This window comes from Rissa tridactyla, chromosome 6 (assembly GCF_028500815.1).
Source record: "Rissa tridactyla isolate bRisTri1 chromosome 6, bRisTri1.patW.cur.20221130, whole genome shotgun sequence".
Taxonomy (NCBI): Eukaryota; Metazoa; Chordata; class Aves; order Charadriiformes; family Laridae; genus Rissa; species Rissa tridactyla.
This window is the reverse complement of record NC_071471.1, coordinates 15081419-15106283: the sequence shown is the minus strand read 5'-3', so window position 1 is coordinate 15106283 and position 24865 is coordinate 15081419. Positions and strand designations below refer to the sequence as shown.

At 43.8% G+C, this 24865-nt stretch overlaps 1 protein-coding gene across 5 annotated transcripts in view; it reads left to right on the top strand.

The window, feature by feature from the left end:
• Nucleotides 1-24865, top strand: part of PAK2 (p21 (RAC1) activated kinase 2) — a 49471-nt gene that overhangs the window by 17404 nt on the left and 7202 nt on the right. For 2 of the 5 annotated variants that reach the window (XM_054207563.1, XM_054207562.1), the window contains 11 exons: nt 7716-7926; nt 13640-13740; nt 14978-15128; nt 16006-16037; nt 16396-16503; nt 17727-17859; nt 18637-18700; nt 19522-19570; nt 20357-20469; nt 20975-21092; nt 22964-23063. In XM_054207563.1, the coding sequence (XP_054063538.1) occupies nt 7740-7926; nt 13640-13740; nt 14978-15128; nt 16006-16037; nt 16396-16503; nt 17727-17859; nt 18637-18700; nt 19522-19570; nt 20357-20469; nt 20975-21092; nt 22964-23063 (1156 nt within the window). In that variant the 5' untranslated portion in view covers nt 7716-7739. Of the gene's footprint in view, nt 1-486; nt 710-3872; nt 4081-6995; nt 7110-7715; nt 7927-13639; nt 13741-14977; nt 15129-16005; nt 16038-16395; nt 16504-17726; nt 17860-18636; nt 18701-19521; nt 19571-20356; nt 20470-20974; nt 21093-22963; nt 23064-24865 lie in introns of those variants that run through there. The other 3 variants (XM_054207566.1, XM_054207564.1, XM_054207567.1) reach the window with 3 other exon arrangements.

Here is a 24865-nt window from a genome sequence, read left to right as displayed (position 1 = left end):
GAAGATCTGAGACTGCATTTGCCAAGTCTGCGAGAAAGTAATTCTTTGTCTGCCACTGCTGGGTTTTTCGCACAGTGTTTCTGAGTTGAAATGAAAAGATAAGTATTTTCAGTCTGTGAAGGTAGTCTCATACTGTTCCAGAAAACTCCTTTTTGCATCTGCTGAAATAAATCTCATCCATCCAGATGCTTCCAGTTGGAAGGCAAAACATCCAAAAAAGACGCATTTCGTTTTTCGTGGAGAAGACGGTCTGAGGTTTGCTGGTTCTGTGAAATTTTCTGCAGGGCTGAAATCATTTCAAATTGCTGAGCTAACGTGCTGTTAGAGATGGGGCAGGAAGTGAGCTGTGGCTAGGTAGCACCATCTGAATGGTGCTTGTCAGAATGCTGCTTTCAGCTAATCCCTGGGAGGAAGTGAGCTATAATCAGTACTAAGTGAGCTAATCACAGGAAATCTATTGCTCAACAGGAGCCTTTTTAAAAAAAAAAAAAAAAAGAAAAGGGCGGTGAGGGAGGAGAAAGGGAGAAAATAAAAAATACCCACGCAGACATTTCATTCTGCTCTTGGACTCCAAAATCTGTTTGGTTCAAGAAAATGGAATATCTGATGAAATGAGCAGCCTTCCGATCTCCACTTGAAAACTGTACAACGTGCATATCTGTTTGCCCTCTTTTCCAGAATAATGAAGCATCAAGTCTCATCTCCTCCAGTAAGGTGTTTTTTGAGGTATTAAAAGGCGGTGGTGTGGGGAGGCTGAGAATGAGCTAGCTAGCAAAACCACCGGAGGCTTGGGGTCAGTGTTCCAGGAATGAGTCTCCGGAGATTTTCAACAAGGATTTTTATAATATAAACCAAGAGTGGGACGTGACTTTCTTAAATCTGTCTTGTTACACGTGTCTTTTCTTGCAGCATTACACCCTAGCTCTTTCACCGTGTTGTTTTTAATAATTCTGTGCATCTTTTCACTTGACATCTTGCGCCTTGGAGATTTGTTTGCGAGACCCCTATTTTGCTATTTTCCTCTGCTCTCGACCTGGCTCTCCCGGATGCTTGTGCGTGACAGACATTGCCAGTAGCACCCTATAAGGCTGTACAGGAAGACAGCAAATGACAGCCACCGCCGTGCAGATCGCTGTAAGGATAGCTTTCTTTTCTCAGCCCTTGTGCCCTCTGCTAGAGCAGGGACAGGGGATCGCACTCACCATCAGGGCTTTTTTCACTTTTGATCTGTTCTCTTTTATTCTTCCGTTCCTTCTGCTGGACAATGAACGATTTTGCCGCGTTGCTTTCAAGCACCGTGACTGCCGTGGCCAAAATGTTCTGCAGCGCTTCTTGCAGCAGTTCAGGTGGTGTCCCAACAAGGTCCTGCAGCTGTAGTGGCACATCAAGGATTATGATTTCAAAAGCAAAGTGGTTATGTTTCTTAATGCACTGTTAGCCTGAAATACTTCTGCTTTTTGTTCAGCTCTGCAAAACAGACTTAAATTTTATGTCTGTGTTGCTCCTTCTGTGTTACATTGTTGGTAGTAAATGAGCTGAGTAATTTTTACCTGCAGTAAAGAGAACTGAGTTCAGTTTGCAGCTCTGCGAGCCTCCTGTCAGGGTATGCACATAGAGAGGATTTGATTTACTTCATTGATTTACTTCTGGCTCGTCAGAGATCTGTTCCTTAAGTGGCAGTGTAAAGCCAGGATATTGTGTGCCAGGAGCAGGAATTTATGTACGTGTTATCAAACAGCTCTGAGCTTGATGTGGTTTGGTTGTTTTTTTTTCCAATTTACTTCTGCATCAAATCCCAGGTGGCGAAATACAGATGCAGCCTAGGCTCCTCAAATACATTAATTTGAACAGCTTAAGCAAGACGAATTCAACTCATTATGATATGAGAAATTTCTACATGAGCTGTTTTGTTTGACACATGGCGTCATCTTCCTAGCCCTGCTCGGGGCCTTACAGTACCACACTGTAAGACTGATGTGTATGCACACATAATGCATATTTAAAACTCAATCTGCTCCAGTCCAAGTGCTGCAGAAAAAAACGTGACTGTGAGCTACAGCAGATAAGAAAATGATTGTCTTAGATTTTGTTTTCTTTCCCTTTAGTCATTCTGCAAACAAGTTTGAGAAGAAAAATGTTTGTCCTTTTTCAGAAGTCAGACGAGGTAAATAGCAGCCGGGTGGTGGAGAGGGGCCTCCGAGGTGGAGCCTGCTGCTGCACCAGCGCTGGGACGGGAGTGCCTGTCCGCCTTCGTACCCATCACGAGGGAGGCCGAGGGAGCCAGGACCCACACAAGAGCTGTACTTAGGAAGTTCTTCGGGAAGCAGCGCCGCTTTATGCTCACACAAGGGGGAACTGAGGGGAAAAAAAACCCACCAAGAAAAAAACAAGTCAAAGCCAGAGCATTCAGACTAATGTGCTGCAGCAGTGTGTGTTAATCAGCTTCCTGAAACCGCTGCCCAATTCTCACTTTGCTTTCCAGCTTTTACTCACTGTCAGGGTTATGGTTCTGGGTGTTTTCCCAACAGTGGCAGCGGCAGGAACTGCTCTCTCTCTTCTGTGACCTGGGTATGCCATGGGTTATTGGGCCCTTTTCTTCCCCAAAAGGAAGACAGCTAGCGATCAGCAGAACTGGCTCCTGGAACATCGTTGTAAAAATGAAACTCTGAACGCACATGCAAATCGGTCACTGCAGGTCTCTTCAGGGGCTGGGAGGAGGAAGAGGGTGGGTTAAGCTACACAGGGAGCTTCCCTGTGCTTGTCTGGCCTTGGCCTTGCCGGGCAAAGGTGGCAAGAGTTGAGTTGCACTTTTGGGGAACCTGGTTCGGGTCTCCTGCTGCTGGTGGTGAGTGATTTAGGACAGCGCAGTCGCTGGCTGGCCGCTTGCTGCTGCCTCTGCAGCAGAGGAGAGAGCGCATTTGTTCTTCAGCCGCTGCAGTTCACGTTACGATGGTGTCCAAGGCTGCTGAGGATGAAAAGAGTATTGCCATTTTTGCTGCAGGGCAAAAAAAACCTTTGTCAAAAGGATGGGACAGCTGTTGGGAGTAGTGTCATATACTGTAGTCACCAGCGCTGGTACCTGTGAGTGTGTTTTGTGGAGTAAGCAGCAGAACTGTTGGGGGGAAAAAAGCTTTTAGCTCTTTTTGTGTCTTTTTTTTTTTGGTGTCAGTGTAGTGGATTACAGCACTGTCCTGTGGTGGGAGTGAATCTCTCTGAAGTCTGTAGTTAAGTATTGTTTGCAGCTTCATAGCTTGTCTCTGTGACTCATTCCATTGCTTTCTAGTTCTTGTAATTAAATATAGTGTGACTAGTGATTGCGAGGGAGCTGCTGATGTGCTTGTATACTGGTTACTGGTATTATCTTCACTGGCAAAGATGAAAGTGAATCCCTTTGCCGTGGTTACAGCCTCTTCCATGTATTACCTTTGTCCCTTCTGTCATCTTTCTTCCAGATTTAGCATATTTTTATGAGGTCGCTCAAACTTAGGTTAACCATTTTAGTAACTGTCTTTCAACCAAGCTAAAAAGCCGCCCCACCATTAGTTGTGTTGTCTGATTCTGTCCGAGCAAGATGAACCTGACATCCCCTTTCCCAGTATACAGACTCCTGGCAGGCTCTGGAGAAATGGTCCTTGCAGTTCTCTGCGCAAGCTGTGATTCAGCAAGGCAGCCACGTGGGTGATGGTGCAAGAGTGATTATGCCGAGCTGCAGTGAGATGAACAGCCTCCTCTTCCTCTTTTGGGGGAGTCAGAGAACAGAAAAGGAGCTTCAGGGTGTATTTGCACTTTTTTTTCTTTCTTTCTTTCTTTCTTTTTTTTTTTTTTTTTTAATCCCTCCTCCAGTCATCGCCCATAATGCCAAACCTCCGCAGCAATTTCAAAAGGACTTCCTGACGCTGTGGAAACTTTCCCTGCATAATGAAGACAGGGTACGGAGAAAGGAGAGGGGAAGGGGAACTGCTCTTCTGCATTCAGCTGTCAGAGACTCGCTGTTTGGATTTGAACCTGAACAAAATGATTGACTTTTAACTTCCGATGATGACTGATGGATCAGCCTTCTGTTTCCTGAAGCCATCTGTTGTGAGTGGAGCTGTAGTAGTTTCTTTAAACTATTAATTCAAAGCTGCTGTGCGTTGAAATGGTCCTTTGTGCAAAATAGTTTGGGACCTAGCAGTTTATTTTAACAACGGTCTTCGAAACAGCCGCCAGAAATTATACTACTGTGTGTTATTAAATAAATCACATCTCTTTAAGTTTTTCCTAAAAGCTGAGGTTTTACTTAACCGCAGATTTAATGAGCTTGAAGGATTTTGTTTAACTGCAAATGAGGGAGCCAGTCCCTCGGGTGGGAAGCCGATGCCTGAGCTCTTTCCAGTCTGCTCTGCCAGCCCCGCAGCTCCTCTTCCTCCTGTCCAGCTCCTGGGCTCTGCTTTGACCAAGGTGAAGGATGTTTCTCAACACTGTGAACAAGAAGCACTGACCAGAACTGCAGCTCTGAGGGTTCTGCACAGATGCTGTTATGCCAGCTTCTTGAAGCACCTTATTTTCTTGTGGAATAGATGAGTTTTGGATTTCCGTATACTCGCTTCCAACTTGCTGCTTAACAGTTTCTTCTCTTGAGCACGCGAGGCACTAAGGAATAATTCGTTTCGGATCAAGAAGCTGTAATGCTGAGTGTGCGATCAACTGACTTGTGCTGCCCGTGTCACTGAAAATTGGTAATTTTTACCATAGAGAGGAATTTATTTAAAAATATGGAAACAAAAGTACAGTAAATGTTGGTGTGGTGTGTGTTTTTGTGTTTTTTTTTGTTTGATAAATTTGCAACCTGAATACCGCGTTACAGCATTGTGAATTCAGTGACTGGGCTCTCCAAGGGAGCGTGCAGGGAATGAATGTGGGCTTGGAGAGCCAAGTCTGTTCTTGTCCAGTCTCAGCTGCAGGTTAGTTGTTGTTTATCCTTACATCCTGCCCTTGCCAATATCAGGCAGCTCAAAGAACTGCACAGATGGAGGCAATAATAGGGTTTATTTTAGAAAAATACAAAAATGTGCTTTCTTCACATAGTGTATCATTTTGGTGTTAAAGTTATTGATACGCTTCTTTACCTATTATGATTTATTCCACTGTTGGATAGGATTTCTTCAAAGGGAGGAGTGCTTTCTTTTAAATGTCTCTTCCCATTGGGACCTATCCTACTCTTTTCTGAGATTTGATTAGCGTAAGGGAAATGGATTATGGTCCCGTGTACTGCCATCGCTCCAAGCCCAACTTCAACAGGACCCTTGAATACACTGTATCTGATTTGGTGGTTCAGACCAGAAACTTGTACGCCTCAAACTGGTGGCACACTTTGTGCAAACAATATGTATTGTTAGGAAAGCAATTGGAATTAAAATCTCTGTGGGTAGGCTGCTCAGACCTGCTGTTAGATTGCAGGGGTCTTAATTTTTTCCCCATATTGCAGTGTAGGTACTGGAAAATATAGAAGATCCTGCAGATAACTTGCAACATCTGAAAGAGCAATCAGTAAGCGAATTTGGAAGACTGTTGGAGGATGGGAATTGCAGTCCGATTCACAACTGCATCCCTGCAGACACGTTCAAGGGTTGCAGGTCTATTTACCGCTCCATCATCAGGCACAGGGCTCGAAGGCAGGTTTGTCTAGGTGGGTGTTGCACAGCTTCACCGTTGTTCCCCCACCAGTCTCTAAGGAGATGGGGCAACCAGCACATGTCCAGGTTTTACTTGCACTGCCAGAACTTTGCTTGGTGCTGCTTGTGCCTCTGAAGGTATTTGTACAGAAATGATACGCTTTTGTGGGCCTTTATGGTACAGCAAAGAGCTACGAAGATGATTAGGGGACTAGAACATCTCTCTTATGAAGAAAGACTCAGGGATTTGGGTCTTTTCAGTCTGGAAAAAAGACGACTGAGGGGGAATCTTATCAATGCTTATAAATACTTATAAAAGAGTGGGTGTCAGGAGGATGGGGCCAGGCTCTTTTCAGTGGTGCCCAGTGACAGGACAAGACGTAACGGGCACAAACTTGACCATGGGAAGTTCCACCTAAACATGAGGAGGAACTTCTTTCCTTTGAGGGTGGCAGAGCCCTGGCACCCAGGGGTGCCCAGAGAGGTGGTGGAGTCTCCGTCTCTGGAGACATTCCAAACCCGCCTGGACGCGTTCCTGCGCAACCTGCTCTGGGTGAACCTCCTCTGGTGGGGGGTTGGACTAGATGATCTCCAGAGGTCCCTTCCAACCCCTACCATTCTGTGATAACTCATTTTAATCTCTCCTAAGCTTCGCTACATAAACCAGTGTGCTTTTGTGCTGCATGAGTTCAGCTTTGCTTTTCTCCATTGGGATCTGGCAGTATTCACCCAGTGCAACGATGGGAATGGCAGTCCAGCGGTTTTTAGTTCTTCTGCTAAGACCATGTTCTGCAAGATGCATGTGCTGTGCCCGCATTGTGTAGCACAATGTTTATACTTTGGAAATGAGGTGGGATAATTGAGATTGGATTGCACTGTCTTATCCCAACTCTCTTGAATGGCACTGATAATGATTGCTCCAGTGGTATGGCTGGGAATGAGTTGTGCTTTGGGACTACGTTGGGCAGCTGGTAGGCACCAGTAGGCCATACATTTCCCAAACTGCCATGAGAGGAGGAGGAGGTCAACACAGAGGAGATGTGTTGTCTCCTGTTCCAAAGAGGTAGCTCATCATTTGAGCGTATGGAGGAATGAACGGCATATTTGTTATTCAGCTGTCATCACAAGGTCATTCCCGTAAATCTTTCTTTGTGCTATTTACTCTGTAGCAGAGAGGTTGCCTGTTTCTTGGTGGTCAGAGAAAAATCTACAGGATATTATGAGGAGGGAGGAAAGGCCAGTGGAGATTTTCTTGAATGTGGAATGTGTCATGTAGATGCTTTATTGTGCTGTGATTTTAGCTTTAGCAGCTATTTGTTCGTGATCTCGCTCATGTTTTTGTTAAGGACTGGAAGAGGATTGTGATGATAGCATATATTCTTTTTACAAATGGAGAAAGTGTGGCAAAAAGTGGTGAAGCAAAGCAAGTCCTCATTCAGAAGCGGAATGCATCCGGTGGGTCTTAGTCCTGTGCTCTTTAATGTAGGCTGCATAATTTGGATAGAGACATTCCTAATACTACTTAATGTGGAAGGTGTGCTGAACTATGACTTCTAAACATAAGCTATTTCTTTCTCTCCAAGATCTTGTCTGATAAATGACAAGAAGGAAAGCACCTAGGGCTTTTAAAGGTGTTCAATTCTAGAGCATGAAGCTCTTTGGGCTAGAGCTACCCCTACAAGATGTTTTACTTAGGCCCTTATGTGTACGATCCTTTTCACGTACGCAGCCTTTGTGTGAACAGGTAGCGAATCAGATCTGGGAATTGGTCCACATTACAACTGACTGTTCTTTTTGACTGGGTTAGTTTTATTGCTGGAAAAGTTTGCCACTCCATCCCACAAAGGCTGCTGCTGGCACAAATGAATGGGTGTCCCAGAAGTGGGAGTGAGGAAGGAATCCACTTCCTTTGGCAGAGACATCAGTGCCTGCCAGTGCGGTGCTTGCCGAGTTCCTCAGAGTTGAATTCACCCCTCATTCCCCTGTTGGTCAACAAAAGAAATGCTACGTTTACATATTCTATGTTCTCTTTGGATGTTAAAGCAACTATTTCTGTTTCAGTGCTTTCACTAGCTATTGAGAACCATGTCTGACAACGGAGAACTGGAAGACAAGCCACCAGCTCCTCCCGTCCGGATGAGCAGTACTATCTTCAGTTCAGGGGGCAAAGACCAGTTGTCTGCCAACCACAGCTTGAAACCCCTGCCCTCTGTACCAGAAGAGAGAAAACCTAGGAATAAAATCATCTCCATATTCTCTAGCACTGAAAAAGGTAAGATGCCTCTATTTTCCAAGGTTACTCCTTGTATTCCTTTACCTCTTCTTGTAAGTGTTGGTAGTGCTTTAGACATTTGAGTCCAGCCTGTCCAAGTGTAGGGGATGTGGGGAAGTGTTGAGAGTTGGATGTGTGTGTTCAGTGAGCCAAGATCTTTCTGTTTGCACCGGGATGTTTGAAGATGAAATGCCAAGTAAGAAAAATTAAATAGCTCACTGCAGAAAACCACCATCTATTGCTTCTCATCTCTGCTGCCCAGTTTAAAGTAATGCATTTCCAAACAACCCTAATAAATATTTGTGATTCCTGGGTATGATATTACTTACCATTGTGCTACGCTAAATGTGTATTTCTAGTTTAAACTGAGCATCCAGCTGTTCTGGAAGTTAACTTCATGTTGATGACCATTTACGTGGTACCTTGAGGAGAAAACAAAAGTAGTGAAGAAATAGTGGGGAGGGTGCAGTGTGCATGAAGGAGAACTGAGAAAAAGTAAGTCCTTCTCTCTGTGTAACTGCACCGTTAGGATTAATTACTAGTGGGGGAAAAACCCGGATTGCTGTAAACAAGGATTATTTCTGAGAAAAAGATGCTGTAATGAAATTAGGCTGTACTTGTGCTTTGTTTCTGCCCTCTGTTCTGTATGATGAATGTATGTACAGCACTGGAGCCCTGATCCTGGTTCTCCAGGATGTCTGTATCCATGTAAAACAAAATAGTGCATGGATAGAAATATATTCTAACATCTGGTATGGTAGAACTGTGCAGGGATTTATAAGCCTGACCTGAAACTTCTATGCGTTTTATTAATCTCTACCAGCTAGCATTTTTATGATTACTATGAAGATGCATAAGGGGAAGACCCTGCTGCTCTTAATGTCTTTTCTTTCCGCTCTTGGCTTCCTGCGCCTCGTGGCTGATGTGCTGGGCAGGACTGGTTCGGTCGTGCCGACACAGGTTTGACTGTTTCAAAAGACTTTGCTCCTCTGGTTATTTATTCGCTTGGCGAAGTGTTTTCCCTGGGGCTGGTTTTCACCCTTGCTCAGCTCTTTGAGCAGTCCCTCTGCAGCCATGCCTCACCCTGGGGACAAACGCTAGAGGCTTCCCTGCATTCGGAATATCTGGCTTTCCGTGATCTGGCAGAGTTTCTGCTCTGAATGGTGGGTGTGTTTTCCTTTTTGGAGGATGGAAAGATTTGGCCAGTGTAGCTTTTGGAAGCAGAATAGTTATTTCACAAGGTCACTTATTGTGAAATAACTGTCCGTGGCTGGATTACAGCACTAGAAGTGGGGGTCTTTTTTCCTGGCATGGGTAAGAGCCTTAAAGAGGTAAGGAGAACAGGAGAAGCTACTACAGGTTGGTGGCAGCACCCCAAGAGAGAGACTCAGGCCTCTGAGGTTGGTGAAGGTGGTGAATCTGGGTGCATTTGGTAGCGCCACATGTTTGGAGCAGGTTCTAGCTTAGCCCTTCGATACTGCAGAAACCGTTGTTTTGCCATCATATTGTTGGACATGGGAGGAAATGCCCGGCAATTGTCGTGGTGAGTGCTGCAAGAAGATCTGGTGGAAGGATCAAATGTGTCCATCTTCAGACTAGGAGAGCGATTTAGGAGCTGGGATAGCATTTGGTCATTACGCCATTGCATTCATTGTTCATCAGAGCATCTGTGGCTCTTTTTTTTTACTGAGATATAATGAAGTAGAACATAAACCCCACGTGAAGGAAGATCTTCTTTGCTCTGAATTAGTAACACTGTGTAAGAGTTGCTTGCGTTGTGAAACGAATTATGAATGCAAGTGGGTGCAGCGCAGCTGAAGAGCTTTGTGACATTTTATCGCGCCTTTACTTCTCCTTGGATGTTTCCTCTTTCTGTCTTGATGGTGGCTTTGTTGCTGAAATGGCTGGGGAGGTGGTTGAAGACTCGTCTAAAGTTCTATTGGCTCCTCTGAAATTGCTTTGGCATCCCATTACTTAAGCTTATTCAGACCACTCTAAATACTGACATTTACGAAATTGATTGGAATTAATCTGCATACATGTTTAGCATGTGTCTGAATACCTCCTGATATTTGGTGATGCAAAACTAAAAATGGAAGAAATAATTTCTGCTGAGAAAAGTACATTTTAGAGAGAACGGTGCCAGTTTATGTTTTCTAGATGCTAAAAAGTATTTAAAGTAATGTCCTTCTGAAGAAAAGCAGAAGGTTTTACTGCACAGCAAGATAACGCCGTTAGGAAAAATGATAAGCGAGCTATCTAGCTTAAAGAAACTATCTGAAAGTTGTCTTTTTTTTTTAATTTGGAAAAAACTTGTTGATTGGTTGACCTGCAGCAAGGGTAACGTAAACATCCAAAGAAATGTTTTTCGCCCCCAAGACTGTAAAAACTGGCTGTCAAATGTAAGCAGAATATAAATGTCAATATAAATGACAATAGTCAGATGTTAGTCATTTTATTCACTAGCACGGCTGAGGCGCATCCTCACCACAAATGTCCATTTAAATATATATATTTCTTTTAAATTCTGCTGCTGGGAAGCTTTACAGAAATGTTAACTTCCTGCTTGGATTTTAAAAATCTATTGGGATTGCATGCAAAATAATCTGTCAACCTGGAGTAGAAGTTTATCATGGGAAAAATTTCTCCAACCAGTGCCAAAGTTAACAAATTACTACAAAAATGGTAAATTCTCCTTTTCAGAAAATGAAGGAGATGTACAAGGCTACCGTGAATAGAGCTGTTACTGGATAATGTTGTTTGGCTTTGTTCAGCAGATCTGTGTCCGTATGATGTCTGGATGGTCCCTCCTGGCCAGCTTCCTCCTATCTGTTGCCACAGCACTGTCCCTGCCGGGTCCCCTCCGGGGGGGCTCCTCTGGCTTAGGAGATGGCGTTGGGGCAGTGATGTGCTTTGGGGGACGCGCTGCAGATGGTGAGGTTTAGCAAACGCAGAGTTTGTGCCCCAAGTCTGAGCTAGTTCTGCGCTGAAATAATCATAAGAGTTTGAAGGGATTATTTAATGAGCTAGTCATAGAGGGGTTTTTTTCCCCCCTGGTTCCATTGAACCAGCAATAAATGGTGATAGGTGAATGGTGAACTAGGATAAGTGAAGTGATAGTCATCTTTTTACTAGAGTACTTAATTGCCATGAATTTCCTTGGCTAGACTTCTGAAGTCAAAAGAACTTGCGTGTTTTTTTGGAAAGCTTTAAAATAGTCCCCTAAACCAAGAAATGTTAGTCTTTGAGCAGAGTTTATTAAAGGAGGTGCTGTGGGGCATCGCTGTGGGACCCGGGATGCTGCGTGTGATGTGCTCAGGACGGCTGGCTTGGGGCACACTTCAGTGTGTTTTTGGCTTGGTAACTCGGAGCGTATCATCGGGAGTCACCGACCTACTGGCACCGGGCTGCTGGAAACATCTGTGTTTCTCGCTTTGTGCAGGAGGTTGGCTGGGGGGAAGCGCAGGGTGCTTGAGGAGGGGTTTGCGATGCAGGAGCGTGTCTGAAGAACCTTGTGTGACGCCTCTGCTGAGTGCCTGTGGCTTCAGTTGGGGAAGAGAAGAGTCTAATTGTGTTTGAGGCACTTTCTTAATCAGACAGAGCAATTCTGTAATTCGCCAAGTCCTTCTGAAGGACCTGTGTCTTCCCCCTCCTGGACGCCTGGATGCTGCTGTCTCTGCGGGGCCAAGGGACCACATCTTGGATTCACGTGCTGGTGGAAACCAGCGTTGCCCTTTAATAAAGGGATTCCTGTTTAAATACTGATCTGTGGTGCAAACCTGATAGGCAGTTATAAAGCAGCGTGGCCTCGTGGTGGCCTTGTTCATAGAGCCTGGAGAACATCCTGCCAAGACGAGACTCACGGGAATCGCCTCTTGACTGAAGCTCGCTGCTTGCCTTTCTTTGAAGTGCTGCTCTGAGCTGCTCCTCCTGTGGGCAGAGGAGGGGTTTTTACTCTCCTTGCCCACCCTACTAATAAGATGTGTGTATTTTTGGCAGGAGCGGGTTTATTTGCGCAGCGGCACACGCTGGAGGGTTTGAGCACCAGCTCCGGTTCCCTACATGTCACGCGCTCCAGAACACAAACCTTCCTGAGGAATATAATTTTTTTTTTTTCCCCCCCTCCCTTGCTTTCACATAAACAACTGCAAGAGATTGGGAAGAAACAGTACTTTCCTTAAAGATTTTCACATAAGCAAGTTTCTCCTGCCCTGTGACTGAACAATGTTAATGAGAACATTAGACAGTCCGGTTGGTTTTTGGCTCTGACCTGTGCAGCCATATGAAAGATATCCTGTTTATAATAGCCGTGTCTTTCCACTGTATTGTTCAGCTGGAGGCAGCCCACATGGCTTTTCGTTTGTAAGTATTGTCCTCGGCTCCCCGTCCTTCCTCTCCCGCCAGCGTGAGGGGATTTCAGACGGATTCTCTGACCCTGAGCAGCACAATCTATGCTTGCCCCGTGTTCAGTTAGCTGCTCTTTTTCTGTACTGAAACTATGCGACACTACATTTTTAAGGTGAATTTAAAAACAAAGCAAAAAATCTGTTTGGGTTTTTTTTGGGGGGGGACATACAAACATAAAGTGGTAATGAAGTTAGATGGCAAAATGCTGTGCTGCTTTCCTTTGTGGTTATGAGTGCTGTAGCATTCTTGCTGGCTTCGTCCTCGCTATAATAAATGCAGCTGATTCAGCTCTACGCTCTGCGAGCCCCCAGGAGTTCCCAGGATTACACGTGCAGTATTCTTGGTGTCAGGTTAGACACGCTCTACAGCTCTGCCTTTCAGCAGAGGGCCGGGAGGTGAGGCCTTGAGCATCACCTTTCTACCTGGAGAGCAAACAGCAAGTGCAACCCTCTGCTCTGGCAGGGAGCAGACAGCAGGGTTGGGGCTTTTTTGCAAAAACAAGAAAACAGGTTTCTGAAACCTCCCAACTGAACTCCGAGTCCCTTCTGAGGAAAGGGAACAGAATAGTGTATTTTATATTTAGTGTTAATTACAAATTGTCTTTCATTTTTTATTTATTTTCTCTTTGTCAGGAAAAAAAATAAAAATAAAAACAAGAAAACAAAAACCCAAGCCCCAGTGTAAAACATTATATAAATTTAATTGGATCTAGGTTAGATTGCACACATGGTCCTTCTCATGATATGTTCCTGCTTCTGGTATTTATTATGCTTGCTTTCTTCCCCCCCCCCCCCCCCCCCTTTAATTTAAATTAGGTAATAGCTCTGAGGCTGTAAACTCTTATCTTCATCACAGGAAGTCCTAGTTTGCGTTAATTACCTTGAATTGAAGCAGTGAGGCAACTGAGTTTTAACTGTCTTCAGGGTGAACTTGAGGTTGAGCTGAAGTTGTCGTCGGGGTTGTTCTTAATCCATATTAAAGTGTCCTTTTTTGCATTGTAAACATTTCATATATTTAGACTTCATACTCTCAGCAGAGCTCTGTGCACTCCGGTGCTTTTAATCTCTTATTTGCTTGCTACCACAGTTTGAATGATTTGAATGGAACGAGTCGTTGCTTCTTATGTGAAGTCTATACCAACCTGAAAATACCAAATCACTGTGCTGCATATGCAAAGACCTTCCACCAGTAAACAGAATGATGGTTACATTCATCCCAACTGTTCTAATGTTTGGATTGATTATATTAAATGGAGACAATAGGACTTTAAAACTTTGCTCAGCAGATCTCTGAATATCTTTTTCAGGAAGCAAGAAGAAGGAAAAGGAAAGGCCAGAAATCTCCCCACCATCAGATTTTGAGCATACCATCCATGTTGGCTTCGATGCTGTTACTGGAGAGTTCACTGTAAGTATCCCTGCCTTGACATTGCTCAGAAAACAGCCGTGGGTCAGTGCTGTAGTGAAGATGTTGTGGTGTTTTAGAATAAAGTGTGAGCTAGTCTGCTGATTTTTATCAAAGAAATGATTTCACTGTGTATTTGTACAGCACGCAGAGTAATGAGATGGTGACCTGTTAGTGCTTCTCAGTGTAAATGTCAGATCTAATGCTTGGTGTCACCTGGGAGAGCCTTCCCTGGGAAACCCTCTTCAGTTTACTTTCATTAACGCGTAACACTGGTTCTGTTGAGCACTTGGGGGTGTTGATGGGTGAGAAGATCCACACGAGCCAGCAACGTGCGCTGGCAGCCCAGAAAGCCCTCCACAGCCTGGGCTGCATCCGCAGCAGCGTGGGCAGCAGGGCAAGTGGGGGGATTCTGCCCCTCTGCTCTGCTCGGGGGAGACCCCCCTGCAGTGCTGCCTCCAGCTCTGGGGCACCGACAGCAGAAGGACACGGAGCTGTTGGAGCGGGGCCAGAGGAGGCCCGGAGATGCTGGGAGGGCTGGAGCCCCTCTGCTGGGAGGACAGGCTGAGAGAGCTGGGGGGGTTCAGCCTGCAGAAGAGAAGGCTCTGGGGAGACCTTCCAGCCCCTTCCAGTCCCTCAAGGGGCTCCGGGAGAGCTGGGGAGGGACTCTGGATCAGGGAGGGGATGAACCATGGGACGAGGGGGAATGGTTTTTCACTGAAAGATGGGAGATTTAGATGAGATCTGAGGAAGCAATTCTTTGCTGTGATGGTGGTGGGACGCTGGCCCAGGTTGTGGTCCAGAGAAGCTGTGGCTGCCCCATCCCTGGGGGCGTTCAAGACCAGGTTGGATGGGGCTTGGAGCAACCTGGTCTGGTGGGAGGTGTCCCTGCCCAGGGCAGGGGGTTGGAGCTGGATGGTCTTTAAAGTCGTTTCCAACCCAAACTGTTCTGTGATTCTATGATTCCTCACATCTGGCTTAATACAGCTGGAAGAGGTGGTGTCATGTAGGCACAGGAGGCTGGAGCCCCTGAGTGCTCAAGATACTGAGCTGTCAGGAGGGATTTCAGCTGTGGCTTTATTTGGGTTGTATCACCTATGGACATATGGCTCCCCATTAAAACCCCATCCTACTTGTTCATGTGTTTAAGACTGCACGTGTTATGCTTTTTATAGAGGAAAGAAATTTGTTCTGCTTTTTAAAAACCTTTAAAATACTAGAAGCCTGCCTATTTTTTCAGGGAATGCCAGAGCAATGGGCTCGATTGCTGCAGACCTCAAATATCACGAAGCTAGAACAGAAGAAAAACCCCCAGGCGGTACTAGATGTGCTGAAATTCTACGACTCCAAAGACACGGCAAAACAGAAGTATCTGAGTTTTTCTGCTCCAGGTGAGATCCAAGGCATTTTGAAGGGGAATTGAGTATTTGGAACACGATCTTCCTCTCTTTCAGAATAATAAATCAGATTCAAATGGTGAAAGAGCAAGCTGCTTTTCAATGAGGAACAAATATTTGAAGATGGATTTAAAACTTACTGGAAACTGGCGTTGTCCAGTTTATTTCCTGTTTTAAGTGGAGAAGGAAAGAGATGGAGCTGGATAATTCAAAATAGCGGCCAAAATTAACTTTAATGGGCTGTGTTTGTGAAGCCAGGTCTCTGAGACTGTGATTAATTGGTTTTGTGCTGGAGACCTTGCTCCTCCTGTCTGTGGCCAAAACAGCTATCTGCAAACTTGATGTCACCATGTGGTGACATCAAAGATGCAAGATAAGTTGTGGCTCTTAGGTCGGGAGATATGTGGGGGGGCTGAGGGAATGACTGTCAAAACAGATGCAGTTTTGTCTAGTTTTCTTCCAAATTATTTCTGAAAATAGCTTAGTAATAAGGCTTTGTGATGTTCTCATCCTTGATTCAAGATACCGCTAAGGGAGCAGAAATACCGATTTGATCCTGATTTCACATCTCAGTAAGACAGAACACACGAGTGTGACGAGCCGTGCTCAAGTGTGGGTACTCGAGTGAGGTGAAGAGCAAGTTGGGAACTGAGCGGGCTTGCTGCCCCTCGGGGGGGATTTTGGAAACATCTAGCTTCCTTCTGCATGGACTTACAGTGCGATACTGGATTTTCCTCGTTTGTGACCATGAAATTTTGCTTTTTGAGAGATGAAAAAGATCTCCAAAGCGGTCTGTAGTCTTTACTCTGTAAAGTTCACTTTTTATTATTTTGCTGCTGATTTTATGTATTCTGCTATTTGTCCTATTTAGAAAAAGATGGTTTCCCTTCAGGAACGCCAACGGTAAGTATGTTTACTACTCTTTGTATCTTCTTAGGCACGTACAAGTTTGGGTCTTCTGTATTTGTTATATACTGAGTCTTGCAGTATAAAACAAAATGAACATTTTTCTGTGGGATAAAAACATAAATTGCGGCATATATAAAAACATATATTGGGGCAGAGCATGTTTCACTGGAGCAATAGTATTTTAGTCTTGTAATAAAACATGATAAGGCACTTAAACCACTCAACCTGTCCTTTTCTTTTGACATCAGTAAGAATTCTTTTATCTTTGTTGGCGGAAGCAAGTTTTTAGCACTGTAGGGGAGACAATTTGGTTTGTTGTTTTTTTTTTTTTTTTTATTTGGTAAAAATGTAGACCAACGCCAAAGGTTCAGAGCCATCAACAGCTGTGGCAGATGATGATGATGATGATGAAGAAGCTCCTCCTCCCGTTATTGCTCCACGGCCAGATCACACAAAATCGGTGAGCAGCTGTAAAATTTACAGTGCGGACCCACATTTCTCGATATTGTAGGACTTTTTCGACTTCTGTTTTCTAGCAAAGTGTTTTGATTGTGGAATGAGCTGTTGTAAGTTTTAGGGACAAATTCTGTTTTTGTTTGAGTTTGCTATGAAAATGCCTAATTTCTGGTTATCCGTTGGATGAGAAATCCTGAAGTTAATGCTGATTTGTTTGTTGACTTGTGTTGAAGATACCCAGTTACGCCTGCCCTTCAACCCAGGATGCAAGGAGGCTTTTTAGTCCTAAAAAATACAGCCGATTTCTGTAACTTTGCACTGTACAGTGGTACAAGCATAGTGCATTTGATTTTCTTTATTTTATTAGATTGCAGTGTGATAACCTCACCAAATATACTGCCTAAACCCAAACCAATTCCAATTTAAGATTTGAAACCTTATTTCACTCACAAAGTCATCAGCATTGCATGAAGAGTTAAATGCTTAAGAAGTTGTTTGTTAAGTTTAGTTGTCCTGAACTACACACCTTCTTAATAATGCCCCAGGGTGCCCACTTATTCCAGCTCATCCTTTTGACCGTGGTAGGTGTACGTTTTGCCACTCTACCCACTTCAGGAGTGCAAATGTGAATTGTGTATGTTTGTCAAATGATACTGCGTTATAATTGCCTACTCTGGCTAGGGTAGCTGTCTCTGAACAGCTTAGGAGCAACCTAAATAAAGCTCCAAGAAAATCCCCCAAATTGGGGGCGACTGGGAAATTCCCAAAGTCTCACGCTTCCTTTCCTGGTGAAGCATGAATCTGTGTCCTTTTTTTTTTGTTTGTTTGTTTTGGTTTTTTGTTGATCTCGCTGTTAAATAGCGATTGCTGTTCTATGAAACTTGGAAATTGCAGAAATGAAGTCAATAGATGAAAGGGCCCCTCCGGTTAACTAGCAGGAGTTATAAAGAATAAGCAGGTAGAAAACCCACTAAAAGTCTATCTGTGAAGGCCTGAGTTAACCTCCTGGCATCGCAGTGTTCGGGAGGTGCCTGGGTCGTTGTTTCAGAGCTCAGTCAGGTTGCTGGCATCTTGACTTACTGGATTTTAATGTTTCTCAGGTCTACTTTCTGCCTCCAGCCTGTTATGTAAAATGGTGCTTAGGGATGTTTGGTGAACTGTGATTGTTTTCAACTGGAGGTCAATGATTGCAAAGAAAATGCTCAGGTAAATGGTCTCTCTTAACAGATCTATACACGGTCTGTAATTGACCCCATCCCTGCACCAGCCGGTGACACTTCTGTTGACAGTGCAACGAAATCAGGCGATAAGCAGAAAAAGAAGACCAAAATGTCAGATGAAGAGATCATGGAAAAACTACGTAGGTGTTTTTTATTTCAGATAAACAAAGGCTTTAGGACTGGGGGGAGGAATATTAAGCTTTTGCCCTCATCCTTATATTTGTGTAAGGGTTGTGTGAATGCTGTGCTTGATTGGTTTTGTGTCAGACAGTAGCTGAGAGCGCTGCGTTCAGAAGTTCTGCTGATTTATATGCTTCAGAGCCCTATTGGGTAAAAAAAAAATTGCAGAATGGGTTTTTTGGGGGTTGAAGTTCAGTTGTAATAATGTGATCTGCAAGTATAATACAACCATAATAACACAAAATAGTTCTGCTGTTGCTTGTTCCATAATCATCTCAAAGATAGTTTTTCACCATATTGATGTTTCTGTCCTTAGGTCGAGATCTGACTAGTTTCTAGCCTAGGCTGAGCTAATGGGTTTGTCATAACCTCGTACTGGGCTTTGCTGCCGAGAAGACAACTATCATTAAATTCAGATAGTAGTGGGAAATAGCATGAACTGTCTCGTTCAGAGTAAAACCCAGTGTAATGATTGTCTGAGGTGGGGCCATTTGCGACTGGAACTGCATCGGGGAAGCTTTGGCTGTTCATGCGTCAGCCTTTGCTCCTTGAGCTGACCCACTCTTGGAGGTACCTTGGCCAAACCAATCCTTCTAAAGGGGGAACAGCACGATTGACACGTGTTTTCAGCGTGAGCTGTCAGAAACAGCGTAATCCTGCGCTACAATAGCAAAGAGCGTTCCCTAAGGCTGTGACTCCTCTGAGATTTTGTGTGGAAACGTTTTTCTTTTTTTTAGGCACTATTGTGAGCATAGGAGATCCCAAGAAAAAATACACCAGATATGAAAAAATTGGGCAGGGGTAAGTGTTCACCCCAACTTTTATTCCCAGTGAGCCAGAATTAAAAGCAGTGAACCGTTCTCTTCCTGATATTGTTGTGTAGCTGCCACTTACTGAAGCAGGCAGAAATGCTGGCTGTATTAAGCACTGATAAACAGATGGTGAAGGCTTCACACAGTGGTGGAAATTTTTAATTGCATCTTTTAATGCGAAAGCGTAGCTCTGTAACTTTCCTGTGGATGTATCTAGTCCCCTCTCCTCTCCCAGTAAGATGCGTTCGTCCGTTTTGTAATATGACCGCTGAATACTGTCTGGGCACGTCAGAAGGCTTTCTGTGTGCCACGCTAACAATCCTGCCTTGACTAAGTTATTTTTCTAGTGGTCCTCGAATCCTTCTGAGAAAAAAGCATATGGAAAGAAGTTCTGGCTTTTCCAGCTTTTGTTTTATATATATGCCTGATTTCTACTGTTTACTTTCTAAATAGGTCTGTGTGCGTTTGTGGGGGGGCTTCCCCTGGGGGAATAGGAAAAGTAATACCTGCTACAGAAAGGGCTGCCCAGCTGCTCTGAACATGGGGAGCAGCACAAGTTCTGGGGGCTTAGACATGCTGACGGCAGGAGGCATAGCTGCTGTCAGAAGAGAGCACGTTGGAGATCAGTTTGTTCTTGTGTGAACCAACTGGCGTTTCTACGATACCACTTGCTTTTAATAGCCGTCTTTTTGATAAAGTTCTTACAACATCGAAAGCGGACACAATTTTGTGTTTGTGATTTGTCTGTTCACGTGCACGTTTGTTACAGAGAGATGGAACTGGCTGTAATGTTTTTCTTTTTCTTCGCAGGGCTTCAGGTACAGTTTTCACAGCTATTGATGTGGCAACAGGGCAGGAGGTAAGATTTCTGTGCTCATTGCAATGAGAATACTTTTTCGGTGTAAGTGCTCTTCTGTAGGTGGCCGAAATGATTTGACGAGATTTCTTTCTGTGGCTTCCATCTCTGCTATCACCTCCCAGAAGAATGTCTAGTCGTTTGGAACAGCGTGTGCCTTGTTCGGTAGTAATCAGATGGTAGTAATCAGAAGCTAAAAATAGAGTTTTGTCTTTCCAGTGAAGAGGGAGTGAGGTGTTCCAGAAATAGGTTTTGAAAACAGTTTATCCTTCAATAATTCTGGGCAGTGAAGTCCTGCATTTTCAGAAATAAAACTTTGTTTAGTCTTTGCACGCTTGTTCTCTGGTCCCGTCTCGGTCAAGGTGGTGGATGCGCCTATCTGTATGGAAACAGCTTGCCCCATATGATTCTTCGTTGTAGTTAGAATGCCTTCTCCACATCTTGCTCTTTGCTTTTACTCCTTGGTGTCTCCAAACCCACCTGGTGAAGTCGATGGCTTCAGCAATACTCTGCATGCTTGCCATCCAGTGGTCATCTCTGGTTCCCAGGACTAGAATTTTAGGAATTATTTGTTTCTCTTTAAATTCAGATTGTTATTGTTGTGGATCTTTTCGGCTGAAAGAGGATGATGGCTCTGGGTGCCAGTTAAATAATTTGCCAGCTGCAAGCGGTGCAAAACTCCCTTAATCCTGTTACAGAATATCTTCTAACATCTCATTGTATTAAGAATGACCGAAAGGTTTTGATACTCGGGTTTGAGTGATTCCTGTTTTATTTTGTCCTATTCAGGTTGCTATTAAACAGATAAACCTGCAGAAACAGCCCAAGAAGGAGTTGATTATTAATGAGATCTTGGTAATGAAGGAGTTAAAGAACCCCAACATAGTCAACTTCCTGGACAGGTAAATGCAGGCAGCTGGCCGATTCCGTCATTCCCAGGGGTGTCAAGAGGTTTTAACTTGATATATACTTACACGGACCCGGACTGCCTGGACCTAAGGGTCTCAGAGCGAAATGAGACTGTATTTAGACTGTCATCTGGGGGTGGGGAGGGGGAAGAAAAGAAAAAAGGAATCTGTTATAGGGAATGATCTTGATGATTCAGTAGGAAGCCACCTTCCCTCATGAATGCAGAGCTGCATGAGGATCAGTGGTGGCCAAGAGCACAGCTGGAGCAATGCTTGCGTTGTGCATGAGATGTGTAGGGTGTTATCCTGCCCATTTAGGGAGTAAGAAGCACGCAGCGTTTATTGTCAGCGTTTACATTTCAGGCTACACTCCAGAGGCTGACTTTCTTTGCTGCTTTGAGCGCTTATGAATCATTTCATTGACCAGCTCTTATCAGCCGTTCTTCAGTTCTCTATCTCTTGATGGCAAACGAGCATGCTTTTCATTTTCTGTTTGTAGTTACCTCGTAGGAGACGAATTGTTTGTGGTGATGGAGTATCTAGCTGGAGGCTCGCTCACAGATGTGGTCACAGAAACATGTATGGATGAAGCACAGATTGCTGCTGTTTGCAGAGAGGTGAGTCTTATAGTTGATGGGCAGAGGAATGAGGTGCACTCTATTCCCCAAGGTTTTATGGTACGCCTAAGTTAGAACTAATTGCAACAATTGCTGTTGGAGGCATTGAGTTAGGAAGAATGAATGACACCGAGAGCAGAAATCAATATCAAAATTATTGAAAATAACAAAATTGAGTTTACCTCAGAAGATTGGGGGTTTGCAAGTTGTAACGCAGGAGCTATGGCAGTTTTGAGCTGGGGGTTTGGGAATGTTAGGTGATGGAGCAGATACAGATTTTGGTTTTAGTAGCTGGGTTACCTAGTCCTATTGACCATGTTAACAGAAAGATATTAATAATGTGGACTGAAGTTCAAGGAAGAGCAATGAAGGAGTTTAGCAGCTGGAAATAATGTCTTTTTTTAACTTTGACTAACAAAGATTATTCAAAGGCATCAAAAAGAAAACTGACTGTTCGTATATATATATATATATATAGGTAATGTAGAAAATAGGGATGTGACCATATTTAAAAAGAATAAAAAGAAAAAAGCTTGAAAGCTTCATAGTGTTTTCCAGAAGGAAGAAGGGGAGCTGTGTTTGCTTAGAGTGTGAAAGTGGGTCTGATGAAACAGGAATGCTTTAAGAAAAATTTACTAAAATAAAGATGCACTTGATGCAGACTATCCCTTTCTCATTTTAGTAGTTTTCATAGTGTGTGAAATCTATGGTTCTCTGACAGTTAAGCTTTCTTTATGCATTTCTCAGAAAAATAATTCTCCAGAAGATTGTAGTTGGACTAATTTTGAGATTGCGGCAAGATTTCAAATGAAAGAGTTAAAAATAGCTGATGTCACGACTTATCAGTGGTTTCTGCCCTGAGTCAGAGTGCCAGCATCCAGCTCAGGCTTGATTTATTATGGCAGAAGGAGAGGTGATTGTATTATCTGCTGTGCAGGAGAAATGTAGGCTTTTAAAAACCCCATTTGACTACATGAACATGACATCTGCTTTGGATGACTCACCAAAAGGGAGGGGATGGAAAGCAAACTTGTACGTTAACGTGTACGGACAGGTAATGGTTTCCTGAGAAACTGGAGCTGGAAGCAGAGAACTGAAAGTAACTGTTTACTGTAACAGCAGTTAACTTTTCTGAGGAAAAAGTCTAATATTGAACTATTCATCGAAACGCTGCTGCTATGTTAGATACGCTTCGTTCTGCAAATCAGTGCCACTTTGCTAAAGCAAATGAAAACACAAAAACCTCACTGGGGATTGCATCCATGCCAAGCTGCAAATGGTAAAAGTTCTGCTTATATTGAAAGAGAAAAATCTTACAATTTTATTTTTTGCCTCTTATTCTCAAATAGCCAAAGTGAATTTCATGTTTTTAGGCAGAAAGGTTTTAATCTAAAAGCAGTGCAAAAAACAGTATCAGTGACTTCATTATGAAGATGGTTTACAGCCTTCGCTGTAGGACAAGTTGCATGTTGAGAATGAAGTCTCACCAATCCCTCTTGGTGGGACTTCAGGCTAAAAAGTTCCTACTTAGTCCTTTATGGTTCCTCTGTAGTATTTGTGGGAGGTACCAAAGTTAACATCTGGGATTTTTGAGAGCATGTTGGGTGATGACTGGATGATGAGGAGTTTAATTTATGGGTTTGTTAAGATAGCAGAGAAACCCCACGGTTAAATGATTTTTTGACCTCATGAGATCTGGAGAGTATATTTTAGCACAAGAGCTTCCTCTGCTGGTTGCTTTAGATAATACCTGTTATATTTTTGCACTCAGCGCTGGCTGAGGGTGTAACCATTGCTTTTGAATTTGTGTTCACATACACAAAATTGTGTTTCCATATGCTGAATATTGTTTTCTTTTTCTTCCGATCCAGTGCTTGCAAGCGCTTGAGTTCCTGCATGCCAACCAGGTCATCCACAGGGACATTAAGAGTGACAACGTGCTGTTAGGAATGGATGGATCAGTTAAACTAAGTGAGTACCAGACAATTGTTTCAAGGTTCTGTTTTCCCTTTCCCAGTAAACTTTGACTCCAAGAGTGTAAATCAGTAGAAGGAGAGTTGGCAGGGAAACTAGGGGTGACTTTTTATTGACTACGAGTAATAGAAATGAATTCTGTGTTACAAAATGTGTAACTCACAGGTGGCAGGTATTGAAATTCTGAGGGCCCTAAGACTAAGGCCGCGAATGCGTTAGACCGGAAGGTTGTGGAAGCAAACCCTTGCCACATGAATACGTTGGTAAATGTGAAGTAACTGGCACCACGCAGTGAAGCAAAGATGCGAATGATTGCAAGAGAAAAGTTGCAGCTAACTGCAGTCGCTGTGTTAGTCTCTTCAGGTTGTCGTGACTCGCTTTTAATGTTGTGCCCTTTGCATTAGGCAGCCACTAACAAGAACATTGTACGTTGTTAACCATTTATATTGCAGTCGAGTCTTATGCTGCGCCTGTACTGGGTCCCCTTTTCTTGGACTGAAAGTGTAACACACTTTCATTAATATAATCATGAAATGACAAACGAAACTACTTGCTTTTCAGGTAGTTGTTATGCATGCACGGACTTGTGTACAGACAGTCAGTTTCTGGTGTGTGTAAATGTGTGTGGCAATAAAAATACGTGAAATCACATGAAGACACTGTCAGGAGTGTTGAGAGAGAGGTGCGTTGTCTGACTTCTTGGTACGTAGGAATGTGCAAAGCATAAAGCGACCAAAGAGTTAAAGGATGGTGTTTTTACAGCTGTGTAGGAGTTTGAAATTCCATGAAAACGTATCTTAGCAGTATTCCTTACTCTAGATGGTTTGCAGGCCCATATTGGTTATGAGATGGAGTATGAAAAAAGATTGCGAGCAACCTGATTTGCTTACCAGCACTGGTGGATGCACTGCTGGCTTGCATAGGAGGCTTTATTTGTTTTTGGTTTTTTTTTTAAGGGAGTGATGTGTTTGTGCACAAACTGTGTGGATTCAGAGGCTGAAGATAAGTGAATAGTTACGGTAGAGGATGTGGCTGAGAAGAGTTAGCTGGAGAAGGCTCAAAATCATAAGAGCTGTCAAAGCAAAGCAGAATGGCAAAAGGACAGGGTTCACGGCCTATGTAAAGAAGCGTTGGCCCCAGGAGATTGGGCGAAGAGAAGGAGGAGAGAGAGACAGGAAAACAGGAGCTAGCTGTAAAAATGCCCTGTATGAAGGGCAGGTATTGTAATCAGCGTTGAGACTAGCCCTTCTTCAGCTGTATGACTGTATAGCTTCTAGGAGTTGTTCAGGGTGGAGGATGGAAGAAGTCGCACCTTCTTTTCAAGCTCTCCCCCCTTCTCTGGGGGAGTGTGGCTGCTGGGAGACTGGTGACAGGAGAAGTAAGAGATACCAGTCTGCCTGTCACCACTACATGCCTCCACACGCTCCTGGTTGGTGAAACTGAGTTCTACATCTTGCCTGTCTTTTCTCTCCTTGCTGGCGGCATGGTGCTGGGGGCCTCATTGGTAGGTCAGGACACATACACTGCTGCCGCTTCTCTGGTGTGTTCATTGAGATGACGCCTTGATAAAGGCCAAGAAGTGCTGGCGAGGAACTCAGTGGTTACTATAGGTTTGACTTTTTTCTTTTTTCTTTTTTTTTTTCTTTTTTTCTTTATTCTTTTTTTTTTTTTTTTTACAGGCAGCATCTTGACAGCTGGGGTGGGGGTAGTTCTTTGTTAAATTGTCCTCGGTACAACTTCGCATTTTCCTGACTGTGGCTCTCTTGTCAGCACTGCGTGGCATAACACTTTCAAAACTG